We start from the raw sequence: 27,828 nt of genomic DNA, 5'->3' as shown, positions 1-27,828 counted from the left end.
CTGCACTATTGATCCTAGGATCTAGTCTCATTTTGGGCAAGAGACGACCACAACAAGGGAGAAACCTAAGCCAACAAACCTGTATTGCATGAGAGTTACCTTCAATCCAAACATTGCCAAAACTGGTTGGAAACTTGCTCCTCCATTGGGGATCTCCCCATAAAATACATATATAGAATCGAGAGTGCAAGCTTGGCATATCTTTGTTTGATAGGAAACTTGCTCCTCCATTGGGGATCTCCCCATAAAATACATATATAGAATCGAGAGTGCAAGCTTGGCATATCTTTGTTTGATAATCCACACAATCAAGTAGGGCAACTACATAATCATCCATATCCATTCTTTCTCCTCATCTCTAAACTTTGCTACCTACATCTCTCTCCTCCTTCGTAAGAGGGCGTTTGTGATCAGTTCCCTCTTACATGAATGCAAAAGACAAAGCTTGCCATGTGTTAGGTTACATTAATGGCATTAATGGCCACTAACTTTCGTCGATTGGAGTACTCACTATCGTGTTCCCGAACTGCTTGCTCTCTCACATGGAAACAAACTTCTTGTTCTCTTGTTTGGTAGAATCTCACAAAGGGAAACTTACTTTTTGTCTCTGAGTTGCACTTCAGCTTTTGTGGCTGATTCTTGCCCTACTATTGTAATGTTTTCTTTTTTTTGTCCTACCAACATAATATTTGGAAAGAAAAGGAGGGAAGCACGCATGACCATCCGTGACGCTAGAAGAGCATAGTAGCTCATGCTCTCTCACGAAGACGGGTGAGAGGGGGGAAAAATTTGGGAAAGGAGAAGAACGGGATACACTTCTCCCCTGAACCCTTCCCCGTCCTCTTCTTCTACCTAAACCTGCCTCTCGCACTATTCATACATCACTCTCTGCATCGCTCCCTTGCTCTCTACGCCTTCTCTCGATCTCACTTCATCGTCATCCCCTGCAGGTCAGATATGCTTCCCGCTCGTCAATCTCCCAAGCCTATGAGCTCCATGAATCCATACATGCAGTTCTCCCCGAGTAGTAGTGCTCCCTCCCCCCACCACCGCTCGTCATCAACAGTGCTGGAGTTTGACAAGTAAGTTTCGTGCCCCACTATGATTATCGATTACCAGGATCTCGCACGAGGCGAAATTAAGAGAGATCGATGTTTTCGCATTCTAGGTATCTGTCAGAATTGCTTACTGAGCGCCAAAAGCTTGGTCCATTCATGCAAGTACTTCCTAACTGCAGCAGGCTATTGAACCAAGGTATGAATCTGCCATCATACTGTAGTATCAGTAATTCGTCTTCTCTACCCTGCCGTTGCTCTTCCTATGAATGTATTAGTAGCCCTTCCCAATAAGACAATGGAGGATCCCCATGACCTTATAAGAAAGGTGCATCACAAGAGAGCAGTGAGTAACCATCTCATAAAGTCCCCTTGCTAAATTAGTCTGATCAATCGCAAAGTGTTGTATTCTTTTCACCCCAATCTGATTGTTGTTGTGGGCTGGGTTGTGTCAGTATTTAGCTCCAATTTTAGATGAAATCCCTACCAAGTCTAGGTGGGACGAGCATTATTGACTTCGGTTACAAGAGCTACATCAAGGAAATTGGTAAACTAGCTTTGGGAGGAAGTGAGCAGAGCAAGGATTTCTTCAACATAGGAGGGCAAAAGGAAGAAAGGATAAGCTCTGTGATTGACAAAATTTGGTCCACATTCAAGTCTTTGGACCACCTTAACTGACAAAATTGTTAGTTGAGTAATGTAGAGGATTTCTGTAAAAGCTACAAATAATCTAGCAGTCTACAAGGTGTAGTTGCAATTTGAAATTTGAGCACCAGTCTGATGCACCAGCACCACTGCCTTTGTGGGCCCTAGTCCTTGTTTTTGTGTGTAGAGTTTGTTTCGCATGGATCCAAGTAAAAAGCCCTTTGAGGAGCCTTGTTTCTTTCATGGTAGCTTGCCTTGGTGTTGCAAGAGCTGTTTTTCTTTGACATGGAAGATGAACCAACTTTTCATCAGGCAGCCTACCTTGTTGCCACCACCACCACTGCCCGTCCAATATTTCCTATTATACACTCTCCACATCAAACACACAATGTGTTTTGGCTGTGTAAACAAATTAATTTCCGCTTCCAAAACACAGTTTGAATTTATTTTGGTTTTCTTCATATGTGTGAGATATGCATGTCCGTGATCAATTTATTTTATTTTGATACCCAATGTATGGGCTGACTGTTACATGTGCAAACAGTCCCATTGGCATGTTGATCGTGTGGACATGCCTGGATATAAAAGAGTGCCAAATGTATTGTGTCTTGGTAGACTACTTAAAGGCTTAAATATGTACAACTATTTTTTGGTGAGCCTAGGCTGGGTAGATGCTGCCTTGAGCCACCAAGTAGTTAATTAGCTCCTTCTTACTGACTCAGAGCTTTAGGATGACTCAGAGTTATGGTTTAGTACAGTTTAATCTTTGAGGGGTCTAAAGCCAAGTTTTAAGGGTCTATTGTACATTTAAACTGGTAGGAAAATCGACAATCAATTGAACAAATTAGTCTAGAAATAGATAGTGACTCTCTAGCAGGATGTCAGTTGTTTTGGCTGCTTGTGACTGCTTTTCCATTTAGATAACTGAAGTGTCACCTTAGTCTCTAGTTTCCTTGCCTGTATATGTTTCCTGTTCCAAGTTTCCTCAGCCATTGTGTGGCAGTGCCATGCTAGTGCTTTGACCCAGCCTTGCATTGCCTCAGAGCTTGATAGTTCTGCCCCTGTTTGTGACTGCAGTTCATTGCCACATAGCAGTGTTTCAGCCTGTTGCTGCAGTTCCCAATGTTAACCCTGCTGTGTTTCAGCTTGCTTCTCCAACTGAACAGCAGACAAAACAGCTCATACTGCTCTTGTTGCTTGTGTTGTCCAACCAGCTACTGAAGTAGTGCAGTCTGCGCAGACAGGTTGGTGTGCAGTTTTTGTGCAACTTCCTACCAGAGCCTAGCCATCATTGCTGCCATTGCTGGGCATGTCCATCATTAGCCTTGTGTCCATCGTGTATGATTGGATGATGCAGCTCATCAAGTCCCAAGTTAAGTCCCATTTGTGTGCAACACTTCTTGAGCTCAAGACTGAGTATTTGGGCTTTTTGTTGCCCACTCTAATATCGGCTGTACCATTCTCAAGCACAAAAACTCCTTCAAGGCTTCATTTAGTGGGTTGTGAAGATATTCTATGTAGTGTGTAGAGTTGAAGTCTCAACACCGATTGGGAAGAAAATTGTGAGTAGAATCGTTGTCAAGCAAAATTGTAGCTGCTTGGCCATTAACATGACCATCGACCTTTAAAAGGTCATGTGGATCAAACATTTTTTTATTTACGGAACAACCATTACAACTACTTGTATTAACAAAGCAATCCTTTGCTGAAAATGTAGAAGAAATACTTGGAGCTTTTATAGTATTTATCAAGGCCTTTGAATTGACCTCGCCTTGTTTTGGGGACAGTCTTTGTCTCTATGAAACTGTCCCATCTGATGGCTAGCAAAATAGTGACCTTTAGAGCAAACTTATATCCAAATCACTTTGCTAACCATCCTTTTTCTTGTGTGACTCTGAAGACAATTGATGAGTTATTGCTGGGGTAAAAGTTTTCTTTGGCTTGAAGGTGGAGACAACTTGATGGGACCCACTTGTTTGTAAATAAATGCTTGTCTACAAAATACGTATACAATCGTATGACAAATGCACAAACTGATAAAGAAACACAGTTAGGGTCAGGGTTAACACAAAGACAACGAACACAAAACATAATGAAATTTGAATAATGAATGAATAGATACAATTCTCAAAGTAGCAAACTCACTATGCATGGTGAAAATTGACCCCCAAATTTCCGTGCCTCAAGGACTAGGGTAGAGAGTATGAGCTAAAGAGTGTTGCACTTTGACGGATTTCAAAAAGTAGTAGGAAACCTTTGAAGGTCTCCCATAGCAGCAAACGTAGCTTTGTGATGGCCGGATTAGTGATAGACGGGCAAGAAGAGATTGGGACAGCAAAATGCTATAGATGCTGGTGATGTGGCAACTGATGATGATGCAGATCAGTCAAACACATGTATTCTGATGATGTGGCAGCCTAGGTGGTAGTTGGATCAATAAAACATAGGTTGGTGACACTCTGCATGTCTAATCAATAGTAGAAGGCTTGAAGACATGCGCTTGATGGTAGACAGCAATGGGTAGTAGCTTCCATTGAGATATCCTCCGGTATGGGGTGTGGATAGTAATGAGAAGGCACCTGCAAGCTGCAAAAATGAGATTAAGGCTGAGTGGTGGGCAGTCTATCTATTTATAGATGGCTAGGTCTTCCCAAATTAGGGTTTGACTTATGGAACATAGACACTCTAGGAATGTATTTAATGAAAGTTTCAGTAAATTGTTTAGTTAAACTTGTTTTGGGGCTATTTTGAGTGGCTAGTTAGCATGTAATGTAATCTTAGCTCAACGCTCCCTCTTAGGCCCAAAACTAGAAGAAGAAAGGGATTGTACTAGCCCCAGCCTAAAAATTTTTCTTTTGCTTAAGGTGTCCCATTCCAAAGCAGCCATAGCACTGGGGAAAGGGTGCATGTTAGCTGCCTAGGGACCTATCAAGACTACAAAGACAATGGTAACTGGTTATCTTACCAAGGGAGCCCAAGTAGTCACCCGAGAGAGACCAAGGCATCAGACAAAGGGCGCTCCTTGGTTGCCTAGTAGCCTACTAGGGCCTAAAAGGTGGATGGAACCATAGTGGACCTTTTTTTTTCTCTTGAAAAGGGCTTTTAACGTTTGATTTGACTTAGTATTAAGTGTGGGTTTTCAATCAGTTTTCGTCCTACTGAGTAATCTGTGCCTTGAGGGGAGAATAAAGGGATGGTTAGACCCAACACACCACAAAATGGGCAAGCTATCCTGATCACCATTGGGTGTTAGTGATGAAGAAAGCTATGGAGAGTATGTGGTGAAGCAAGAAAGATAGGTTGTAGGAAAGGGAGATTGCTCTAGGAGACTACCATGTGAGTTGTTGTGAATATGATGGATCCAAAGTTGACCATTGTTTGAATTAAAAGAAATAAATGGGCATAGATACATGTTTATAAGATCAGAATTCCAACGCATGGGGTTATGTAAGAGGCAATGTAAATAGTCATACTCATGAAAAATGCTATAAGCCTATACAACAATGCTACTTGAACAGTGTCCTGCAAGGAAAATTATTCACTTGCCCAAGTGTCCTTTTACAATCATAGTCATCTAGAGGATACAAATAATGGTATAATGTACAAATAATAAATGTCTATGAAAAAATGAATCAAAGTCTTGTTATTCTCAAGAGAAGGATGCTACTCCCTCTCAACATGGAAGGGAAAGCTAGAGGGAATCACGCTCCTTCCTGTCTATATGAAGTAGTAGGGGAGGGTGCATCCACATTGATCTTGGGTAGCAAGTATTGAAGAATTGGACGATTGGTTGTCTTGGTCAAGATGTCTGCAAAATTATTGAATGAAGCCATAAATTGTAGGCAGAGCTGATGTCACTAGGTGGTGATACTTTTTACAGTTGCTTTTCTTATTTACTTATATAAATATTTTATTTTTCTTTTCTTTTGTTGCTATTGCTTTTTACCCCCAAAGTTCTCTTGGAATAAGCGGGATCTTTGCATGGCCAGAAGAGGCAGCCATTGGGACAAATTGGACTAATGGTTTGTCTGAGCCTTAGGACCAGTTCCATATTGAATGGGCATTGAATATTAGAATACTAGTGGTTTGGGACTGTGTGCTTAGCCACTGGAGATGGTGCAGGACAATGAGCCTGACCAAGATAGAAGATGCACATGTGAGAATGCTCACAGAATAAAAGCCACTATAAGTGAGCCACATTACACTTTTGATGTGGTCGCAATGATAAAAGTTGCACAGAATAACTTGAGAAATGCAAGGCTCACCATCCCTAAAATTTAGGGAGTTACAATTTTGAACCCCAAAATCTGTTCACTTCATTGTCTTCGTTTTTACACGAGGATTAATTCTTTGGTCTGTGCCGAGGTCAAATTTTGCACCGATCATGGAGAATTTTGGATCGGAAGGTTTAAACGGGAAAATTGCTACATGTATGCCATGTGGCACAAATTTCCAAAAGAGAGAGAGAGAGTATTAAAAAAAAACGTAATAGACATGAGGGGTAGATCTAAGAGTGAAGTTTTGGAGGAGCTGAGGGCAGATTGCTGCAAGTACATCAGCTATGGAGAGTACTTTGTCTTTGACTCATGTACGGAGGTAGAGCTTGCTCCCTCTGGTCAACTCTCTCTCTGTTCTCAGAGAAAATGCTTTGCATGATGGGTTGATTCCATTAAAGGTACAGTTCTGTGTTTTCTTTGCACTTCTGCTGATGCAAGAGCCTCACTGTCTAGGTTCAAGAGCAGCTGTTGACTTTTCCAATGTAGGAACTAAGAAAGTGATGACCATGCCACACAGGAACATGGTTTTTCAGCTCTGATTTAGTGCTGTTTGTGGGATTGTTTTATTATTGGAAAGATGCTAGGGTAAAAGGGATGTTGTTCTAGATATGCTGGACAGTAAGAACAGTAAATACAAAGTTCTGTAAACTGCAATTCTGCACATGAATCATTGAGTTATGGTCACAGAAAATGCTTTCCTTAAAGGGATGCTGTTTTGGATATATTGGACAGTAACAACAATAAATACAAAGTTCTGCAGACTGCAATTCTGCACATGAATCATTGAGTTATATTCATAAAAAGTGTTTTCCTAAAAGGGATGTTGTTTTGGATATGTTGGACAGTAAAAAAACAATAAATACAAAGTTTTGCAAATTTCAATTTTGCACATGAATTATTGAGTTATGGTCACAGAAAGTGTTTCCCTAAAAGGGATGTTGTTTTGGATATGTTGTACTGTCCTTATGCAGCTAAGATTTACTTAGAAAAGATGAAAAGCAACTGTTCACAGGTTATGTATTTTGGAACATTTTATTTTTTTTGTAACTTTCCATCTTTTAATTGATAAAGAAATATCAAGAGGGGCGGCGGTCTTTGGGGCAATCTGGTGTTGAGCGAGGGAGTGAGGTCTATGTTTGTGTGTGTGTGAAAAGACCAGGTATTAATTGAAGGAACTACCGCTTTATGTGAGTCATAGACTGGTTACATGGTGCTTGACACAATGTACTCTCTTGTGAAGTTGAAGTCAACATCAATATGATGCATGTGTGGATTGATGATCAAGCGACCAGCTAGTGCAATGACACTCTGGTTATTGCAATAGAGGACAATCGATGAAGCACATAGAAAGTAAAGTGCCGCTAGTAATCCCCTCAAGTAGATAGCCTTTATGGTATCATCGAAGAGGGGCCAATACTTTGCCTTGGTTATGGAAGCAGCCATTGTCTTCTACTTACGGCTTGACTAAGAAATGGAAGCCATGCTCAAAGAAAATATATAGTGACCTTGAGACCATTGGCTATTGGGATCTCCAGCCTAGTGTGAATCAGTATACCCTTGCAAAAGTAAACCATGACCACATGTTAGACCATAAGAACAAGTACATCGAACATATCTCAACACTCGCTAGTAAGCAATCCAATGTGACATTTTAGGTGCATTGAAATATTGCTTAAGTAAAGAGAATATGCAAGGTTTGGCTTGGTGTGAATCAATCAAAGAAGTTTTCGTACAATTGGTCTAAGGGCTATCCTAAGGAGTCCTTAGAAAGCTTTGCAGTGGATCAAGAGGCGTGGCTATAGGTTGTGTTTGATTGGTGCAATACTGCTCAGCTAATTGAAGGGGATTGTTGGGATAATTTTTGTGTGATTGCAACTAGGCAGATGCCGGGTCTCTAGCTATGAGAGTTCAAGAAGAGAAGAAGATGAAAATAAGTATACTTAGAATAAAAAAGTAACAGTCAAATCCCTTATATTTTTATCGATTCAGGTTACATATTTCATTATGCAATCGGAACCATATACTCGATACCCGATTCAAGTTACATATTTCATCATGCAACTTGAACCATATATCCAATACCCAAAGCTTATTCAATTTGTGTCTAATCAATTTTCTTTATGCATTCCAAAAGCATCAATCAATCTTCTCCTTGTTACGTCAATATTTTTCTCGAGTTCTTTTTTTGTGCATGCCATAGGTGTGGTTGCAACTTGTTTCAGCCATAACTTTGCTATACGAACTCCAAATAGGGTCATCTAGGTGCTCAAATCAAAGTGAACAAACTTGATTGACAAGCCAACATTTGCAAAACTGTGAAAATCCTCTCAGGATAGCTATAATCACTACTTTTTGAAAAACGTCTTGCTTTTTTATATTTTTAGGCTTGTACTATTTGTACCACTCAAGATAAGTCTTTACATTTATTTAGATTTACCCAAAGTTCTCATTAAGTCATTAGAACTTAATCTTGGATATTTAGACTATTTTAGAGTCTAGTTTTGGTCCTAGAAAATCCTGTAAAGACTTTGTGATATATTATCAAAGTGACTGAATATCTCATGAAGATAGGCGATTAGTGCATATCAGTGAAGCACTAGTGTAGATGGATCTTTCTATTATTTTCATTCTTTGGACTAATAATTACATGACAATTTACTTTTACTGTGAAATAAAAATATTATCTCCAAATTGAACTACCTCCATTTTTAAGAAGTAGAATAATTGAATAAGGTTAGTCATCTCGAATGTGGAACAAAGTTGGATGTTTATATTCGCTGTGCGAGTAGAATTTAAGCGTGTGATAAATAGATCATCAACATATGAAAGAATGTAGGTGATCCTCTTTGAAGTGGTTTTTACATGTGAGTTCGGGTCATAAGGAGTGGAATGAAAGTCAGGAGTTCTAAGGAACTCATCCATTCTATGAAAGCAGAATGTGATACTTGCTTCAGTCCATAAGGAGCTTTTTGCAAACTAAAGATTTTGTCTTTACGATTCGTAGAAGGAAATCTAAGAGGCTACTCCATATAGGCTTTTTCTCCAAATAAACGTTCAATAAGATACTTTTGCAATCCATTTAATAGAGTAGCCAATCGTGGTGAGCGGCTAGTGTAACCAACAAACGGAATGAAGTCAATTGTGCAATAGGTGTCAAGGTCTCCTCATAATCTATACCATGTCTTTATCGAAAATCTTGCATTATAAGGCAAGCTTGTATTCATCCAAAGTTTCATTAGCTTTTAATAAAGTCCTAAAGATCCATTGGGTTCAATGACTTTCATGTGGCTTGGACAATCCACTAAAGTCCAAGTCTCATTTCACTCAATGCTCTTAAGAGCTTTTCCATGGTCTCCTACCAACTCTTTAACTGGGAATATGTTGTTTGATTTGCCATGAAGACATATACAAATCATAAACTAGGTGCAGGTGGGGTTGTCACTAGAAGGAGAAATGAACTTAACGACTTAATTAAACTTCATGAAGATTTTTAATTAAAATAAACTTGAATTCTAGTATCGACCGGCAGTGAGGGATTTGACATTGGGACATGTGGTCATTGGTGGATAAGTATGTGAGCCATGTGTACAAGGCCAATGGTAAAGGAACAAGGTGCAACATGAAACTTTCATTGAATTGAAAGTTTGCACTTTAGAATTGAGCTACATTGAAAGTTTTGCCTAGTAAGCTACTCACTTAGGGTACTTAAGTTATTAAGGAGGCTCTAAGCTAAAGTTTCGCCCGCTGAGCAGCTCACTTATGATTAATAACTAAGTCATTAATTAGCGCTTCATTTAAAATGTGATATGATTAAGGAGTAGCTGGTTACTCATTTGGAAAGCTTATCTTGGCTATTTTTGAGCTTCTTCTCTCTCATTTGGAGGAACCCAAGTTGGGATTAGAAAGACATCCACTCTTCTCTTTCGTGCTTTAGAAAATTGCAAATTTCAGCCATGGAATGAGCTTACAACATAGATGGAGTGTGGAGAGTTATCTTAGCAAATGCTCTACGAAATCAGGTCCAAATGCTTGTTGTTATTTTTAGGGTTTGGCAAGCTGAAGTGTTCATTCACAGTTTTGAACGCTCTACAGCTTGTTGGAGGCCAACAGTGAAGGCGTCAAGGCCATTATGTATCCGTGGATTAGTTATGTCACAAGAAATCGCTGAAATACAGCCATTTGTAACTAATTTAAAGGAATACTGAAAGGCGCACCAAGCGTTGGGGCCAACAAGTGTCAATGGGTGGTAATGGAGCTCTCTAGCTCTAGTTGTGTGTGGAGTTTTCTTGTTGAATTTATTGTTAACCTGAATTAAGTGTTTGCTAAAATGTGGTTTACCACCTTTGGGCTTCCAAAAGTCAGTTTCATGGTTCCGTTGTTGGACATCATGAACTTTTTGAAGGAGGTGAGCTTGTGGTTGTCTTGAGGAGCAAACATATGCATTTTGGTTTGCTGTAATTCAGTTACAGCAAGGTTTATACTTGCTGAAAACAGTGTACAGCAAGGGGAAAACAGTAAAAGATGTCACTCACCAATGGTACTGGGAGTGAGGAAAAGGAATTCCCTCTTGAATGTTGGAGCTCAGTTGGAGGAGTGAGCAGCGGTTCAAGGAGTGAGAGTGACGGAGAGAGAGTGAAAGTATGATTAGATTTAAGTGTACAAACAATCAGTTGGTACACAAAGAATAAAATGTATTTATACTTAGGGCACATAAGGGTGCATTCACATGTACAACTAAATAATGTATGTGTACAGTACATGGAGGTGAAAAAGGGCCTTTATCCCAACAACCTCCCACTTAAAAGTCTGAAGTAAACCTCTAACCAATTCCCACTAGTCGTATGCAGTGCTCATGCTGAGCTTTGCTTAGACTTTTAGTGAGAACATTTGCAGGGTTGTCTTGTTTTTTGATCTTGGTCAATGTGATTAGACCATCTTTCAGAATCTGTCTGATAAAGTGATATCGCACATCTATATGTTTTGTGCGTGAATGATATATGGCGTTCTTAGCCAGATTCACAACATTGGCAATATTGTGGTACCCATAGACATGCTGAGACCCTTTGCAAGTTTGGTTATAGCTTCCTTTGAAGCTTCAGTTAGCTGATATGTATTTAGCTTCAGTAGTACTCAGTACTATGATGTTCTGCAACTTGGAACACCAAGAAACGGCCCCACCAGCAACTGTAAAGACATACCCCTTAGTGGACCTACGAGTGCCCAAGTCGCCTACCATGTTTGCATCACAATAACCCTGCAAACTAAGTGCACCTTGCCCATAGCAAATACACTTTCTTTGTGTACCCTTTAGGTATCGAAGAATACACTTGACAATCTCCCAATGTGTTTTGCCAGAATTTGACATAAACCTGCTAACAACTCCCATTGCATGAGCAATGTTTGGACGGGTAGCAACCATAACATACGTAAGAGAGCCACAAGTTGATGCATAAGGGATTCCCTTCATAGCATTGGCTTCCATGTTATCTTTTGGGCTGTTGGCTTTACTAAGCTTAAGATAAGGAGGTAAGGGTACCCCAAAAGGCTTAGCTTCAACCATGTTAAATCTGTCCAGTACCTTTTCAATGTACTTTTCTTGAGATAAAAACAACAATTTCTGCATTCTATCCTTGTGAATCCTCATGCCCAAAATATGCTATGCATTTTCCAAATCTTTCGTGGAGAAAGCTGATTTCGGCTTATCTTTGAGAGCATCCAAGCTAGTTTTTCTTTTCCCAGCTAGCAACATATCATCCACATACAAAACAAGTATGATGGGGTTGCCATCTGTATCCTTTTTCATATACAAACAATGATCTGCATGGTTGCGTGTAAACCCATGAGATAGCTTAAAAGTTGTCAAACTTTTTGTACCACTGCTGTGGTGCTTGCTTCAGCCCATACAAGTTGCGTTTTAGTTTACACACCATTTGCCCTTTTCCAGGAACTACAAAGCCCTTGGGCTGTTTCATGTAGATTTCCTCATCAATGTCACCATGCAGAAAGGCTGTTTTCACATCCATTTGGTACAGCTCTAAGTCCAATATAGCAGTGAGAGCAAAAAGCACACGTAGAGTGGTCATCTTCACAACAGGTGAGAAGACCTCTTGGAAGTCAATCCCTTCCTTTTGTGCATATCCTTTAGCAACCATTCTTGCCTTGTACTTGGGTTTTCCATCAACTGTCTTTACTTTGTAAACCCATTTGTTTGGAAGAGGCTTCCTTCCTTTGGGCAACGACACAAGATCCCAAGTGTCATTAGCATAGAGAGATTTAATCTCTTTCTACATAGCTAGCTCCCACTTACTGCTGAATTTGCATGACTTAGCCTCTTTGTATGTAAGAGGCTCACCCTCATCTGTAAGCATCACATAATGCAAGGAGGGGTCATACCTATGTGGTTGCCTTCTTACGTGTGTAGACCTGTGTACCTAATGATCTACATTTTCAGGAATTGGGTCTATATCTAGAGATATGTCATTTTCAGCATTCATTGGTTGCTGTAAGCCATTTTCAGCATGCTGTTCATACTGTACAGCACCTTCATTTTCATTACCAGCACCTGCAATTTTATAATCAGTAAGTCTATCTTGCTGTCCTTGACCTCATTGTGTTTCTATTTGCTGTACATCATCATCTAGCTCAAAAATACCAGGCTGATTATCAGTTTCAGCTTGTGGTACAACACCATGAGGCTCATTGTGTGAAGTAATAGGTGGCTGCAAATTTTGAGATTTGACCTTTTCATATCTTCTTTGGAGGCTAAAGTACCTTTCAGCAATTTTGCCTCATTAAACACAACATTATGGTTGCGAATAAGACTGAGGTAACCACACTTTGTAGCCAAATTCACCCTCATCACTATAGCCCATGAAGATGCCTTTGGTGGATTTTGGGTCAAGTTTGTTCCACGGCTCATCTCAAACATGCACAAAAGTATCATAGTCAAATATGCGTAAATGGTCATATGAGGTCGATTTGCCAGTCCAAACCTCCTTAGGGATGCCATTATTTAAGGACGTGTTTGGAGAGTGGTTGCAAATGTGAATCGTGTTTTTAAGTCTCCCCCCAAAATTCATGAGGGAGATTAGCAGTGGACAGCATACACTGCACCCTTTCACATAAAGTCCTATTATATCTTTTAGCCAACCCCATTTGAAGAAGGGCTGTAAGGAGCTGTAAGCTCCCTCTTGATTCCATGCAAGTCACAAAAAGACTTGAATTGAGTAGATGTGAACTCACCCCCATTAATATTCTCAAGCATTTCAGCTTGCTACCTGTTTGAGTGGTCACAAATGCATGAAAAGTTTTAAAAACAACAAAGGCTCTACTTTTCTTTTTCAACAGGTAAACTCAAATCTTTTTGGAACAATCATCAATGAAGGAGAGAAAATATTCAAGTCGGAAATTGGGGATTTCACTCTTTTGAGTAAAATTTCCCGATATTGAACCTTGGAAAATTTGGGCTTTTCATGCATGCGTAAAGTTTGATTGAGGTCAAAATGCACAATGTTTGCAATTTTTGACCTAAATGTCATTACCAAGCATGAACAGCTTCGAATCTGAAAAAGATGCTAAATTTTCAGGCTTAAATTTGCACAAGTTTGAGACCTGTACTTCCACGCGCGAACTCCTGTCAGAGGGAGGGATGAGAGAAATTGAGGAAAATTTTGATTGAAAAAAAAATGACGAGCAAGGTGCGCATTTGGGGGAGGGGTCCGTTGACCTGCCGTCACATTCTGTCGCACCAATCACGCGATGTGACCTGTCCGATGGTGGCGGCCTAGGTGGACTTGTCGCCATGTGCTAGCTCCTCCATACTAGTCCCCCGTCTGGTAGTCACGATTGATCCTACCCCGTCTTGACGTTGATTATTGCCTGTTGGTCCTCGTTGGAGACGGTGCCTGTCCCACGCTTGCACCGACTACCACTACTGGTAGCCTTGATTGCCCATACTGTTTACCACACGCTCAGTACTTGCCGCCTGATCTTGGTCCCCGTTGCCTAGTGTCACTGGTTTGTCCTTCAAGTCGATCTGTTAGTTGCTCCTTGGTCTCGAAAGCGTGCAGAGCCTTGGGCTCTGATACCAGTTGTTGGAGCTCAGTTGAAGGTGTGAGCAGCAGTTCAAGGAGTGAGAGTGACAGAGAGAGTGAAAGTACGATTAGATTTGAGTGTACCAACAATCTGTCGGGACACAAAGAATAAAATGTATTTATACTTAGGGCACATAAGGGTACATTCACATGTATAACTAAATAATGTACGTGTTCTATACACGGAGGTGAAAAAGGGCCTTTATCCCAACATTGAAATGCACTTAGTATCATGAGGACATGTATTTTTGAAACCTCGCTTAACATGTGGATCAATTTTTAATCACATGGTTAAGTAAATGTTGCACATGTGAGTTGTAATTGGGGTTAGAGTAAATTTACGAGCTCGGGACCTGAGGAAATCATGAGGTGTTAAATGCAAAAGTTGCTATAAGTTATGCTGCACAAGTACTTAGTGGTATCTGGAGCCAATTGTTAGCCTAGGTTATTTTTTTTGCTATAAGTGTTTGTTGTTGGTGACCTATACCGGTCTATGACTCACAAAAAGTGGTAGTTCCTTCAACACCTGGACTTTACATACACACACATAAAGAGAGACCTCTCTCCCTCGCTCAACACCAGATTGGCCCCGAAGATCGGTGCTCCTCTCGGTATTTCTTTATCAATTAAAAGATAGAAAATTACAAAAAAATGGTAATGTTCCAAAACACATAACCTGTGAATAGCTGGTTTTCATCTCTTCTAAGTAAATCCCAGCTGCATAGGAACAGTACAACATGTCCAGATCAACATCCCTTATTGTCTAGCATTGTGCAGAATTCACTGTTCTTACTGTCCAGCATGTGCATAATTCACTGTTCTTACTGTCCAACACACTGTTCTTACTGTTCAGCATGTGCAGAGTTCACTGTTCTTATTCAGCATGAGCAGAGTTCACTGTTCTTACGATTCAGCATGTGCAGAGTTCACTGTGCTTATTTAGCACGAGCAGAGTTCACTGTGCTTTTGATTCAGCATGTGCAGGGTTCATTGTTCTTATTCAGCACGAGCAGAGTTCACTGTTCTTATTCAGCATGAGCAGGGTTCACTGTTCTTATTCGGCATGAGCAGGTTCACTGTTCTTACGATTCAGCATGTGCAGAATTCACTGTTCTTATTCAGCATAAGCAGAGTTCACTGTTCTTATTCAGCATGAACTGAGTTCACTGTTCTTACGATTCAGCATGTGCAGAGAAAACACAGAATTGTGCCTTCGATGGAATCAATCCATCATGCAAAGCATTTCTTCTGAGAATAGAGAGAGAGGTGATCAGAGGGAGCAAGCTCTACCTCCGTGCTTGAGTCAGAGATGTAGAAGTACTCTCCATGGTTGGTTTTTTTGCCGCAATCTACCCTCAGCTCCTCAAAACTTCATTCTCCCATTTGTCCCTTATGTCTATTACGTTTTTTTTAATGCTCTCTCTCTCTCTCTCTCTCTCTCTCTGTGTCTCTTTTGGGAATTTGTGTCACATGGCATACATGTAACAATTTTTCCGTTTAAACCTTCCGGTCTAAAATTCTCCATGATCGGTGCAAAATTTGACCTCGGCATAGACCAAAGAATTAATCATTGTGTAAAAACGAAGACAATGAGGCGAACAGATTTTGGAGTCCAAAAATAGTAACTCCCTAAATTTTAGGGATGGTGACCCTGCATTTCTCAAGTTGTTTTGTGCAACTTTTATCATTGCGACCACATCAAAAGTGTAATGTGGCTTAGTTACAGTGACTTTTATTCCGCGAGCATTCTCACATGTGCATCTTTTATCTTGATGAGGCTCATTATCCTGCATCATCTTCAGTGGCTAAGCACATAGTCTCAAACCACTGGTATTCTATTCTTTAGTGCCCATTCAATATGGAACTGGTTCTAAGGCTTAGACAAACCGTTAGTCCAATTTGTCCCAATGGCTGCCTTTTTTGGCCATGCAAAGATCCTGCTTATTCCAAGAGAACTCTGGGGATAAAAAGCAATAGCAATAAAAGAAAAAAAAATATTTATATAAGTAAATAAAAAAAGCAACTGTAAAAAGTATCACCACCTGGTGATAGTGATACTAGAGAAGTGGCGTTTAATGGTACCTAATGCCAATTTGATGATCAAAGATGGTGCAAAGATACTCGAAAATGGAAGTTGTCTAGCCAATTTAATTATTGGTCAGTCAGATTATTTTTCTGGGTATTGAAATGATTATTAGATTAATTTTCAATATTTAAAGACTGAAAATTAATAATGGATAATGTTTAAAAAACCATTTGGAAAGTTTGCCACTTGTTAAAAATGCCCATGTAAGATTGAAAAAGATAGGAGAAAACCAATCAACAGTAGGTGACAGCATCTATAGATTGTTGAGACAAGGCAGTAGCAGTAAATGACTGATTTCTGAATTTTCTCTCTCCTAAGCATTCTCTCTTATCTCCTAGTCTTTTACAACCTTGCTCTAAAGATTACAACATCGAGATCACCAGAGGTTGAGAAATTTCCGGTTTTTTGTTGTAAATTCCAATTTGCAGAGTGCCAAAAATTGAAAGCTTCAAGACTTGGATGCAATAGGGCTGAAGCTGTTTTCAGTTAGATTCAAGTGGAGGGACCAGGAAATCAATGAATTTGGGGCATTTTCCATCTCCATCAAAGCAAGTGAAGGCCAATTGATTGCTTGAATCAAGGGACAAATCAGATTGTTGGTCATTTTGGACAGCGAGGGGAGTTGGAATACCGAAATGGATTGGGAAAATCCCATTGTACATCAACTTCTTCTTCAATTAAGTTATTGAAATACCGAAAGGGGCTTCAATTTTGGGGCCAATAGGGTGTGCATTGTCCAAGATTATAAGTTCATTTACATTTCTTAGTTTTGTAATAAATGTTGCTGCTATAACTAGGTTGTAATTAGGAAATTACCACCCATCCATGGAAGGAAGGCTGGTTTCATGGTTCCATTGTCGAGAGACCACTCAATCCCTTGATTTGGTGGACCCAAGGCACTTGATTGAAAGTCAAAGCTTTGTGCTAGTGTTGATTTTTACTCTCAGTTGAGAGATTACAGTAGTATGTCTTCGTATAGTGAGATGGACTCAAGCAGTGATGATGCCTCTCAGTATGAATATTTACATGGGAATGAAGGAAATGCAATGCTTGATCTTAGACAAGGCTCAGACCATGGAGAACAAGTTGAAAATGTTGCTATTGGGTAAGATGCATGGCCTTTAGGGTATAAGGAGATTGATGACTAGCAAAGCGAATAGGAATTTGATGACCAGTTTAAGAATCAGATGAGAACAATAGCGAATCTCTTTGCTGATGTAGCAAAGGATCCTCAATTCACTTGATTTTTGAATGCTCTAAAGAAGGAGACCAAATGCAAGAAGAAGAAATGTCTTCTACACTTACGGGACAGCAAGATGTACTGAAAATAATTCCAAATCTTTTATTTGAAGCTCTCAAAGATGCTAATGAAACAAAACAGTTGGTATCTACGGGGCAAGGAATGCAAATGCAAGGCTATCACCGAAGTGTCAATCCAATGGATTTTGGGCAGCGGTCATGCATGCTATGAAGGGGCATCCATAATATTTTATTGGAAGTACAATTTTTCATGCTATGGTTGGACAAGGACTGTATATGGGAATGTATGGTACAAATCCCTATGGTATGCAACAACCAATGAATGGTGTGCAAGGCCCAATGTATTCGGGTATGGCTAGAAATATGCAAAACCCTATATATGGTAGCATTGGTTTGATGCTTGGGGCACAAAGTAGCATGTTTGGTACTGCATTTGCACCCTCGAATGCTTATGGGGCTCAAGTAATGAATGTTGGTCATAAAAATGCTCCGTTTGGCATTGGTTTTGATGTAAATTTAGCAAATGCACCCTTTTTGCAGTAGTCGATGTATGACAACTTGATACCCAAAGGGGCAGCAAAAGACTATGATGAGGGTGGAAAAGCAGTGAAGTTTAAGTCCTTTAGTGATGCACAAGATAGGTTGAAAGCTTTGACTTTCATTCAGCAGTTTGGTGTAGCCTATTGAGCGGGGAACATCACCGAGTCCTCGAAGATTTGAAAGGCAGCTACTTTCTTAAAAGGAAATGCATTGCGGTAGTGGTCCACTCTTCTTATGCAAGGTAGAGCATTGTCAATGTGGGTACAATTCAACCAAATGTTTGCATCGAATTGGTTGACAAGTACCTTTGAGGTGGACATCATGACAATTTGGAATAAGTTGGATGCTAAGAAATGTAAGAGTTTGGGGCAATATAATAAGAAGTTTTGGGATACATTGTTGTCTATTACCTCTTATCTCATGAGCAAGTGGAAAAATATGTTTGTGGCCTATCAAAGAAAATTAGGGGATTTTACATTAAATCCACCGTGTCTAGCATGTCTCAGCTCATAGAGGCTATTGCTATAGCTGATGCTTTGTTGTGTGGGAAGGATTCGGGCTTCTTAGAGAGTGGGGAAGAGCCGAATAAAAAGTTGTTTAAGGCTGAGAAAAGGAGCAGATTTGAAAATCAGCTTGAAAAGAGGACAAAATAGCTAAGAAAGGGCTCGAAAACATTGGCACAACGTGGGGAATTGATGGTTGCAAGTAATATTTTATTTCTGAACAAGAGGGTTACATTGCAAGGGACTGTCTTAATAGGCGGCAAGTTGAAAAATCGGAAAGTCAGGGAGATTCTAAAGGAAAGAAGCCCAAAACATCAGTGGAATTGATGCTCGATGTTGTTAGTATTGAGCCGAATGATGATGGGGCAAAAACAAGGATTGGCATGCTTTGATTTTCATTTATACTGGTACACAAGCCAACTTCATCTCTGTTGACATGGCAGCTCGTCTATGCATCAAACAGGATGAGATGGGATCTATGGGGGAAGTTGAAATGGTATGCAAAGGCTATGGAGAGCCCGTCACACTGCTCATTGGAAAGCTTCGGTTGCATATATAGGGATATGCAGAAAACAAAGAGTTCTTCATTGCTTCACTTAAGGGTTGTGATGTATTGCTTGGTATGCTATGGTGTCACTATATGCATGCAGTGATTGATTCTCGTGCAAAAAAGATCACTATTCAGCATAAGAGAGAGGCACTGACACTTGATGTAAAGTTGAAAGGTGAATATGTCCCTGTTGTATTTGCAACAACTGCCATTTGTAAAATAATTAAAAATCATTTTTCAACATACTTGGTTTTTACTAAGGATAAAGATGATAGTGAGAATGTTGGGAACATGTCTAAGTTAGAGAAGGGTCACATGTCATTTCTGAAAATGTATGTTGATTTCTTCTCTCAGTCACTTCCAAGGCAGCTACTGCTTGAAAGGCCAGAAGATTATGGTATAGATCTTATCCTTGGAAATATCCCATCTAATAAGCCACCCTATAGAGTCAGTGCAGCCCAACAGGAGGAGATTATGAGTAAGTTGAATAAGGTATTAGAAAATGAGTAAGTTGAATAAGGTGTTAGAAAAAGGGCGGATTCAGCCCAACTCATCTCCTTTTGTTCTCTAGTGCTTTTGGTGCAAAAAAGGGATGGTTCATGGTGTATGTGCATTGATTATTGTGCTTTGAACAAGATCACGATAAAGACTTGCTTTTTGATTCCTTGGATCGACAATGTTATGGATAGATTGTAAGAGAGAGTTAGAAAATAAAGGTTGCTCATATGGCATGATTTGTTTTTGCAACACATCTTTAAGTGTCACGGTATACCAGAGTCAATCATTAGTGATCGAGACCCTCGGATGACCAATTCATTTTGGAAGGGGATGAAGTTTGGGTACCACATTGAAATTCTGATCATTCTTCCATCCGTAGACAGAAAGTAGTGTGAGGAAACAAATTCCAGTGTTAGATTTTTTGAGGTACTATGTTTCAGACCACAAGATACGGTGGAAGTAGTATTTGCTCTTGGTTGAGTTTTCATACAACAACACAGTGCATAGTTCCATGGGCAAAGCTCCATTTGAGGTGGTTGAGGGTGACAAGAAGGTACCACCTATTCTGCAAACTAAGGATAAGATCTTTGAGGCTGATTGTTATGTAGAAAACTTGGGTGTAGCCTATGCAAAGATAAAGTATGCACTTTAGAGATCCCAAGAAAAGCAAAAGAGGGTAGCTGATCACCATAGATGTGCTTTGCAGTTTGTAGAGGGCGATTATGTATTGCTGCGTTTTGAAATGCAAGGTTGAAAAAGATGAAAGGAAGAGAAAGATTGTATTTGAAGTTGAGTATGAGATACTATGGGCTCTTCTAAATATTGGAGAAGATTGGGGATGTGGTATATTGACTGAAATTATTCCCATATTGGCTGATACACAATGCCTTTCATGTTAGTTCGTTAAGGCCTTTTCATGGTGATGTACTAGAGGATATGTCTATTGAAATTTAGCCAGAGGTTGAGGAGCTAGATGGGATTTTGGTACCCAAGAAGATTTTGGCACATAACGAAAGAGAGCTCAAAGGTAAAGTTCCCAGGAGATACTTAGGTGAAATTTCAGAATTATTCTCCAATGGATACCAAATGGATGGAAGAGGATGACTTGGCAGACCATTCTCAGTTGTTGCAGTTTTACATAGATGCTTTTCAGTTAGAGCCGATTGTAGTTTGGGCTCAGTCAAGTTTAGCAGAGCAAGGGTTCGGAGTATTGCCTGATGCTCAAGGGGGAGGTAGCACTTCCACTCCTCCAATTATGAACAACTTTCATATGTAGTGGATCTCGGATATATTCAGCATGCATCCAAGGTACTGTGCTGATAGTATGTTTGCCATGAGGTCATTACTTAGTGTACTAGTCATTGTGAGATGTATGCAGATGAGTATGAGTTTCAATCAGGCACTAGAACTATACTTTTGCATAAGCTTATGATCAATTTGGCATGAATTTTGACTTAATTTCGAGACAAAAATTTTGATTAGTTTCAGCTCGATTTTTGATAAGCTTTAGACCATTTACGATTACTTTTGAGATCGATTTTGCATCTGTTTTTGCAATGAGTTTGTGATCAGTTTGGGGTCACATTTGCAGCAGTTTGTGATTAGTTCTCAGATCAACAAGTGATCAATTTATGCTAAGTTTTCAATGGTTTAAATCTTGTTCCATGGGCAACAACATATGTTATGATGCCATTGATGTGTTAGCCATGGTTTATGCTTGATTATATTATGCTATGGCTTGGTTTTGCCAGATGAGTTGAGCTTATGAGAAGTAGACATGTCACATGATAATTTGGTAATTTTTTTGAGTCTTATGTTATGTTATGTTTGGCTAGTTATTTTCAGCATGTATTGGGCATATGGAATGGTTAAGCAGCAATGCGCAATGTTGTGTTAACTATGATGCCTTATGGAAATTCCAGTCTATTATTTTTGCTTTTGATGCATCTGGCAGTGCAAGCGAGGACGATTGCAAGGATTTTAAGGGAAAGGGTTGTCATAAGGACATGTATCATTGAAACTTCACTTAACACGTGGATTAATTTTTAATCACATGATTAAGTAAATATTGCACTTGTGAGTTGTAATTGGGGTTAGAGTAAATTTACAAGCCTAGGATGTCAAAATGTCTAAGTGACCAAAGAGACAGTAGGGTTTGCGAGGGAAAGCACAGGGACGCTGTATGGCAAATACTGAGAGAGAAAAGAAACACAAAAGATGATGAAAAATGAATCATGTCGATGAAGTGAATCTGATACAAGGGTGCCGTAGCACAAAGGAAGCCTCGGAGTGCATGAAGAATTTCGAAGAAGCCTATGAGTCAGCAAATGCAAGATGAGGAGGTGTCACCTAGAGCAGGGAGATTGCCATTGAAGGGTCAGGAGTCTTTGAATCTGCAAACGTAGGGATGAAGAGTGGTACCTACGAGTAGGGAGAGAGTTGATGAAGCCTTTCGTCTGCAAATGTAAGCCTGATGAGGTAACACAAGCTGTTGGAGTGACGTCAAAAGGGTGGGAAGCAGCCAGGAACCAAATGCAAGGTGCAACTACGTCTGATGAAGGTGACGCCTGTTGGAGAGAGATGACAGATGGTGAGGAATCTCCCTGGCAGGTAAACGCAAGAAGGTGGAGCAGTCAGAAGGGTGGAGGGTGACACCGGATAGGGTGGATGTTGACGCCAAGAGAGTGTGGACTCTAAATGCAAGGTGTAAGAGCACCAATCTTTAAATACTAAAAATTATTAATATAATAATTATTTTAGCAATATCTAGCTTAATAAATATAAAATTTTAGTATTTAAATATTGAAAATTAATCTAATAATTATTTTAGTGCCCAAAAAGAAATTTGATTGACTAATGATTAAATTGACTAGGTAATTTCCGTTCTCGAGTGTCTCTATGCTATCTTTGACTATCAGATTGGCATTGGGTATCATTAAAAGCCACTTCTCTAGTGTCACCAACTGACACTTATGGCCAAATGAATGACCTAGGCCAATAGTTGGTACAGATACCACCAAGTACATGTGCAACATAACGTATAACAACTTTTGCCTTTGACATCCCGTGATTTCCTAGGGTCCCGGTCTCTTAAATTTACTCTAATCCCAATTACACCTCACATGTGTAACATTTACTTAACCATGTGATTAAAAATTAATCCACATGTTAAGTGAGGTTCCAAAAATACATGTCCTTATGATAGCTCTTTTCCTTAAAATCTTTGCAATCGTTTTCGATTGCATTGCTAGATGCATCAAAAGCAAATAGTAGACTAGAATTTTCACAAGGCATCATAGTTAACACAACATTGTGTGTTGTTTCTAAACCATTCCATATGCCCAACACATGTTGAAAATTACCAACCAACATAACATAACATGAGACTCACAAAGAATCTCAAAACATTGCCGGATTATCATGTGACATGTCTATTTCTCATGAGCTTAACTTATTTGGCAAAACCAAACCATAGCATAGTATAAACCAAGCATAAATCATGGCTAAAACATCAATGACATCGTAACATATGCTGTTGTCCACAAAACCAACTGAATATGATTGAATATTAATAATCATACACTTTAAACCAACATTCGTTAATCAGTCCTCGATGATCATTAATCAATGCAAATGTACAGTTTTAGAGTTACAATCAAAACCATACCCATCTGCATATCAAACATAGTGACCAGTACATTGAATAGTGACCTTGTGGCAAACATACTGTCGGCTACAATACCCTTAATGCATGTCGAATACATCCGAGATCCACTACATCTAGAGCTGTCCATCACTGAGGAGCGGAGGTGCTAACTCCCTCACGAGCTTCAAGTAATACTCTGGATCCTTGCTTTGTTGAACTTGATTGAGCTTGAGCTAAAGTCAGCTCTAATTGAAAAGCATCACGGTAAAGTTGCAACAAGTGAGGATGGTCTGCCAAGTCATCCTTCTCCATCCGTTTGGCATCCATTGGTGAATAAGTGTGAAACTTCACGGAGTACCTTCTAGGAACCCTACCCTTGATCTTTTGCTCTTTGTGCGCCAAAATCTGCTATGGTACCAGTATTTCATCGGGCTTTTCAACTTGAGGCTGAATTTCAGTAGATACATCCATTGCCGCATCACCACAAAATGGCCTAAGAAAGCTCACATGAAAGGCATCGTGTTCCGCTAGCATGGATGCAATTTTAGTCTACAGAATGCATCGGTGATCCTCTCAAACACTTGAAATAGTCCATAGTATCTCATGTTGAGCAAAAGCATGCATTACTTGTTGATTAGCCTCTTAAACAATCCCAAAACACACTTAAAAAATGCTCTTTTAGAGTAAAAACCCTAAAACAGGGAGTGGTTTGAGAGAGTTCAGTGGAAACCCTAATTTTTGGGGCACCCTTCCACATCTATAAATGGATAGGCTGCCCCCATTCAGCTTTATTCCGTTTGGCAGGTTTCTCACTCCATGTGCAGATTTCAGCTATCAGGCCTCCTCCCACGTGGCTGTCCAGCCCTCCAGACTGCTGCCACTCCATCCGTGTTTGCTCCTGTTGCTGGTGCCTTCATCCATGCTGATGTCAGCTGTGCTGGCGACATCATCATTTGTTGCAATCTGATCATCCAATCATCGCCAGCCACATCAGACATTGTTTCAGTCTGCTGTTTACAGCAGATTATGCACAGTTTCCAGCCTCTGATCGGTGGTACAGTGCTTGTTTACCAGTTTCCAGCCTCCAGATTGCTGAGTTTTGGTGATCAGCCTGCTGTCATTCACTATTCAGCACTCCTATACTCCGACTGGTGGTCACAGACTTGGGATCCGTCTCCGGTGGATGTCACACTCCGACATTGCTCTGCCCTTAAGTACATTGTACACTCTTACATTCATTTACAACATTCATTCACTTTAGAGTTGTGTTTTCTCTCTTCCTTCTTCTATTTGTGTTTGAGTTTCCGTGTTTGAGTTTTGAGTTTTGTGTTTAGGGTTTGAGTTTTGAGTTTTGCGTTTAGGGTTTGAGTTTTGCCCTCTTTGTCTGTGTCTGTGTCTGTCTCATTGTGTTTCTGTCGTGGTCGTACACTCTGTGTGTCCTCAGTGCAAACCCTAGCAGTTTTCTTCACATGGTTTCAGAGTCGGTGCTCTTGTTAAGAGTATCCTGCGGATATTGTGGAGAGCTAGTCTTTGTGCGACACAAAATACAACTTGTAACCAAATCACAATGTCCGAGACACCTTCTTCTCCAGTTCCTAGTATGTCTTATTAGGCTTATCTATCATTGGAGGCGGCATTATGGACTCGGTGAGGAGGACGACACTCCACCTTTATCAGATTTTACTAACATGACAGAGGACTTTGAGGAGTACTATCGCAATAAGTACGGTGATGTTTACACCCCTTCTACCAGTTTTGCTACCATATTTGGACCAGTTGGTGGGGTTGGCCACCTCTCCGATCATGGAGGACATATGGTATTCGGAACGTCTGGCGATCCATCTTCATTATCTCAGCGAGGTTCGATGTCAGGTTTGTACAATTCTTTTGTATTGCATGAATCAAAACCCTCGCCTGTTTCTTCTTTTGAGGTACAAGATTCAGATGGCTTTTGTATGTGAACTTCAATAGAGGGGGCTCACGAAGCAGACGAAATTCAGGTACATCTACAACTTTTGTTTCATTTGAGCATATCACACACACTTCTCACTTCCCTCCCATCCCACCCTATTCTATATTACACCTTGATCACCTCTCATCATCTTTTCAAAATCTTGGATTACACTCCACATCTGCATCACACACCCTAGGGGTTGGATCTTCTATCTTTGCTCCTAGCACCTTTTTCTTCTCCACTCTATTCTCTACCTCTTTGCACCATGGTACTTCGTTAGGGGGAATGCCACCCTTTAACATAGTGCCTCTCACCTTTTAGCAAATGAGCACACCCATAACTCCTGGGTTGAGTGTGATGGGCATCGCCCTCACTATCCCCAGCTTCACATCTCCCATGATCACTCATATGCAGGGGTTTCCATCCTTAGCTTATGGTGTGTCTTTACACTCTCCTTGGGTTACACTTACGCAAGGATTCTCCTCTTCTGCTTCCTGTGTTTCCGTTCCACCTCCTTGGGTTCCTCATGTGGCTACCATGACCATGTCTAGTCAACCCTTTCTACCTATGGATCCACCTTGCACACTACACGCATGCTTGGCAGGGACTCTGGGGCCCATTCCCAAGTGTACTCTACTCCCCCATCCTACCCTCACTACACTTTTTCACACTATCCATTTCCGAGCGCTACCACTCTTGTTGCGACGGCCAAGAATGCCTTCACGGATAAGACACGTTTTAACGGGTCAAATTTCACCACTTGGTCTAATTTTATGCAACAAGTGCTTGAGTCTTAGGGTCTTTGGAACCTTGTCATTGGTCTAGAGCCTATGCCGAACCCTCGCCTAGCTCACCTTGATTACATCCGTCAATGGAGAGCTCACAATGCCATAGCCAATGTTGAGCTGATGCAAGGATTGCTTTCTGAGTTTCACTCTCAGTTGTAGCACTTCCTGCTCGCGTTAGAGCGTTGGAGTCACCTTCTCGATCGCTATGCGGCTCGTGATCGTACTTGGTGTATCAATCTCGACTTTGAGCTTCAAGAGTTCTTTATTAAGGAAGGGGATGATCTGAAAGTCAAGCTAGCTGAATATAGGCGGTTACTTGCCAAGTTCGCCACCATTGGCTCTCGAAAGTCAGATGATGATCAGGTTATATTCTTCTTGAATAAGTTGCCCGAAAAGTACTTCAATTTCATTCAACACATCATCTCTCAACCTCGATTGCCAACCTTCTATGAGTTTGAGTGCCAATTCTTGCCTTATGCAAGGCTGCATGATCAAGCCCACAAGAAATGCTCATCACAGTCTTATTCAGAGCAGAGGGGGTTGGTTGCCTCTTCTTCGGAAGGGAAAACCACCAGTGGCAAGAACTCATAAGATGCGAAGGCAAGCCAATCAAAGGGTGACTCCTCTTTCTCAAATGGAACCAAAGAATCTAGACCTATCTGGCAGCAACTCCCTAAGAAAAACTGTTTTGCACACACTGCCAGAGAGCAAGCCATGTGGACGAGGAGTGTTGCTCCAAGGCCCAAGGTCTTCCACCTAAAAAGCCTCTGCAGGCCACTGTGATTGTATAGTCTAGTGGGGTTGTGCCTTCTACTCCTGCTTCATTTGCTCCTTCAGCACCCGTTGTTGCTGTTGGACATGTGGCTCGAGTACAGCGTCATCAGCCCATCTCTTTCACTACCCTTGAGGGATTGGTTGATTGGTCTGCAAGTTCCGATCCCGTTGCACTTCATGCATCTATCTCCCCTTCCTCTCCACCTCGTCAGGTGTTTCCTTGGCAGAGCCCTGCTATTGGACGTACGCGATGGTGGCCACCTTCTTAGACTAGCATGTCTCTCGGTCCTTTCGGATGCCCTAGGTTAGTCTTGTTAGCAGTCATGTTTGTCATGCCTTGTCATCTCCTGCCTGTGAGCCTCAATCTGAGTCAGACGAGGACATTAGGAGCTCTGACTTGTCTATCACTTGTTTTGACGGAGGAGGTAGCTCATTCTAGAGCACTCAGATGTGCATTTCCCTGGGCAGTTTCTGCATTCATCAGCCTGCCTCACCTGCCGGACATTGTCCACCCTTTCCGGGATTTTTCTGAGCATTCCTGGCATTTTTACCAGCATTAAATGCTGGTCAGATCAGCATTAAATGCTGGTCGGACATATTTATGGCCTCAAATTTCAGGTCGGCCAGTTTGTGGGTTTTTTGGCTATTTATAGCCATTTCCCACTTGCCAGTCAGTTGTATTATCAACTTCCCTCCTTCTTTGACAGGTGCACACTCCGACTCCGTCATCTTCCTCCGTCTTCGGTGCTGCCGTCGTCATCAGCCTGATCTGGTGCCCTCACTGACGCTTTGGGCTGCGTGTAGGGACTGATCAGTCCATTTCAGTGTATTCAGCATTCATTTCAGTCAGTGCAGATTTTCTTCCTTCATTCTCTGCTTTCTCTCTCCTCTCCTCCGTGTTCGTGTTCTTCTTCCGTTGCGCACTCTCACATGGTATCATCGCCAAACTGAGAGTACACGGAGCTGAGTTTTACGCGGGAGAACACCCACAACCCTGCGTTTGCTGGTCAAGACGTCTTCAACAGCTGAGGCGTCATCCTTTGCACCATCTCCTTGATCAGGGCGGCCTGTTTTGGTGTCAACAAATTTGCGTTTGCTGCTGGCGCCTTCTCCAGTGGCTGCCACGTCATCACCACCCTCTTCCTGCCTGCGTTTTCAG

At 40.8% G+C, this 27,828-nt stretch overlaps 1 protein-coding gene across 4 annotated transcripts in view; it reads left to right on the top strand.

Moving 5' to 3' along the window:
• The first annotated feature begins 728 nt into the window (after nucleotides 1-728).
• LOC148037897 (KH domain-containing protein At3g08620-like) overlaps nucleotides 729-27,828 on the top strand; it is a 60,583-nt gene continuing 33,483 nt past the window's right edge. For all 4 annotated transcript variants that reach the window (XR_015690727.1, XR_015690726.1, XR_015690728.1 and 1 more), the window contains exons 1-2: nucleotides 729-1,082; nucleotides 1,169-1,254. Coding sequence is in view for 1 of the 4 variants with exons in the window: in XM_087676875.1 (XP_087533001.1) it covers nucleotides 958-1,082; nucleotides 1,169-1,254 (211 nt within the window). In the remaining 3 variants the exon portion in view is untranslated. The remainder of the gene's footprint in view (nucleotides 1,083-1,168; nucleotides 1,255-27,828) is intronic.

This window comes from Lygodium microphyllum, chromosome 4, assembly GCF_053477565.2.
Source record: "Lygodium microphyllum isolate KBCC chromosome 4, Lygodium_microphyllum_v1.1.10, whole genome shotgun sequence".
Classification (NCBI taxonomy): domain Eukaryota; kingdom Viridiplantae; phylum Streptophyta; class Polypodiopsida; order Schizaeales; family Lygodiaceae; genus Lygodium; species Lygodium microphyllum.
This window is presented reverse-complemented; position numbering and strand designations above follow the sequence as displayed.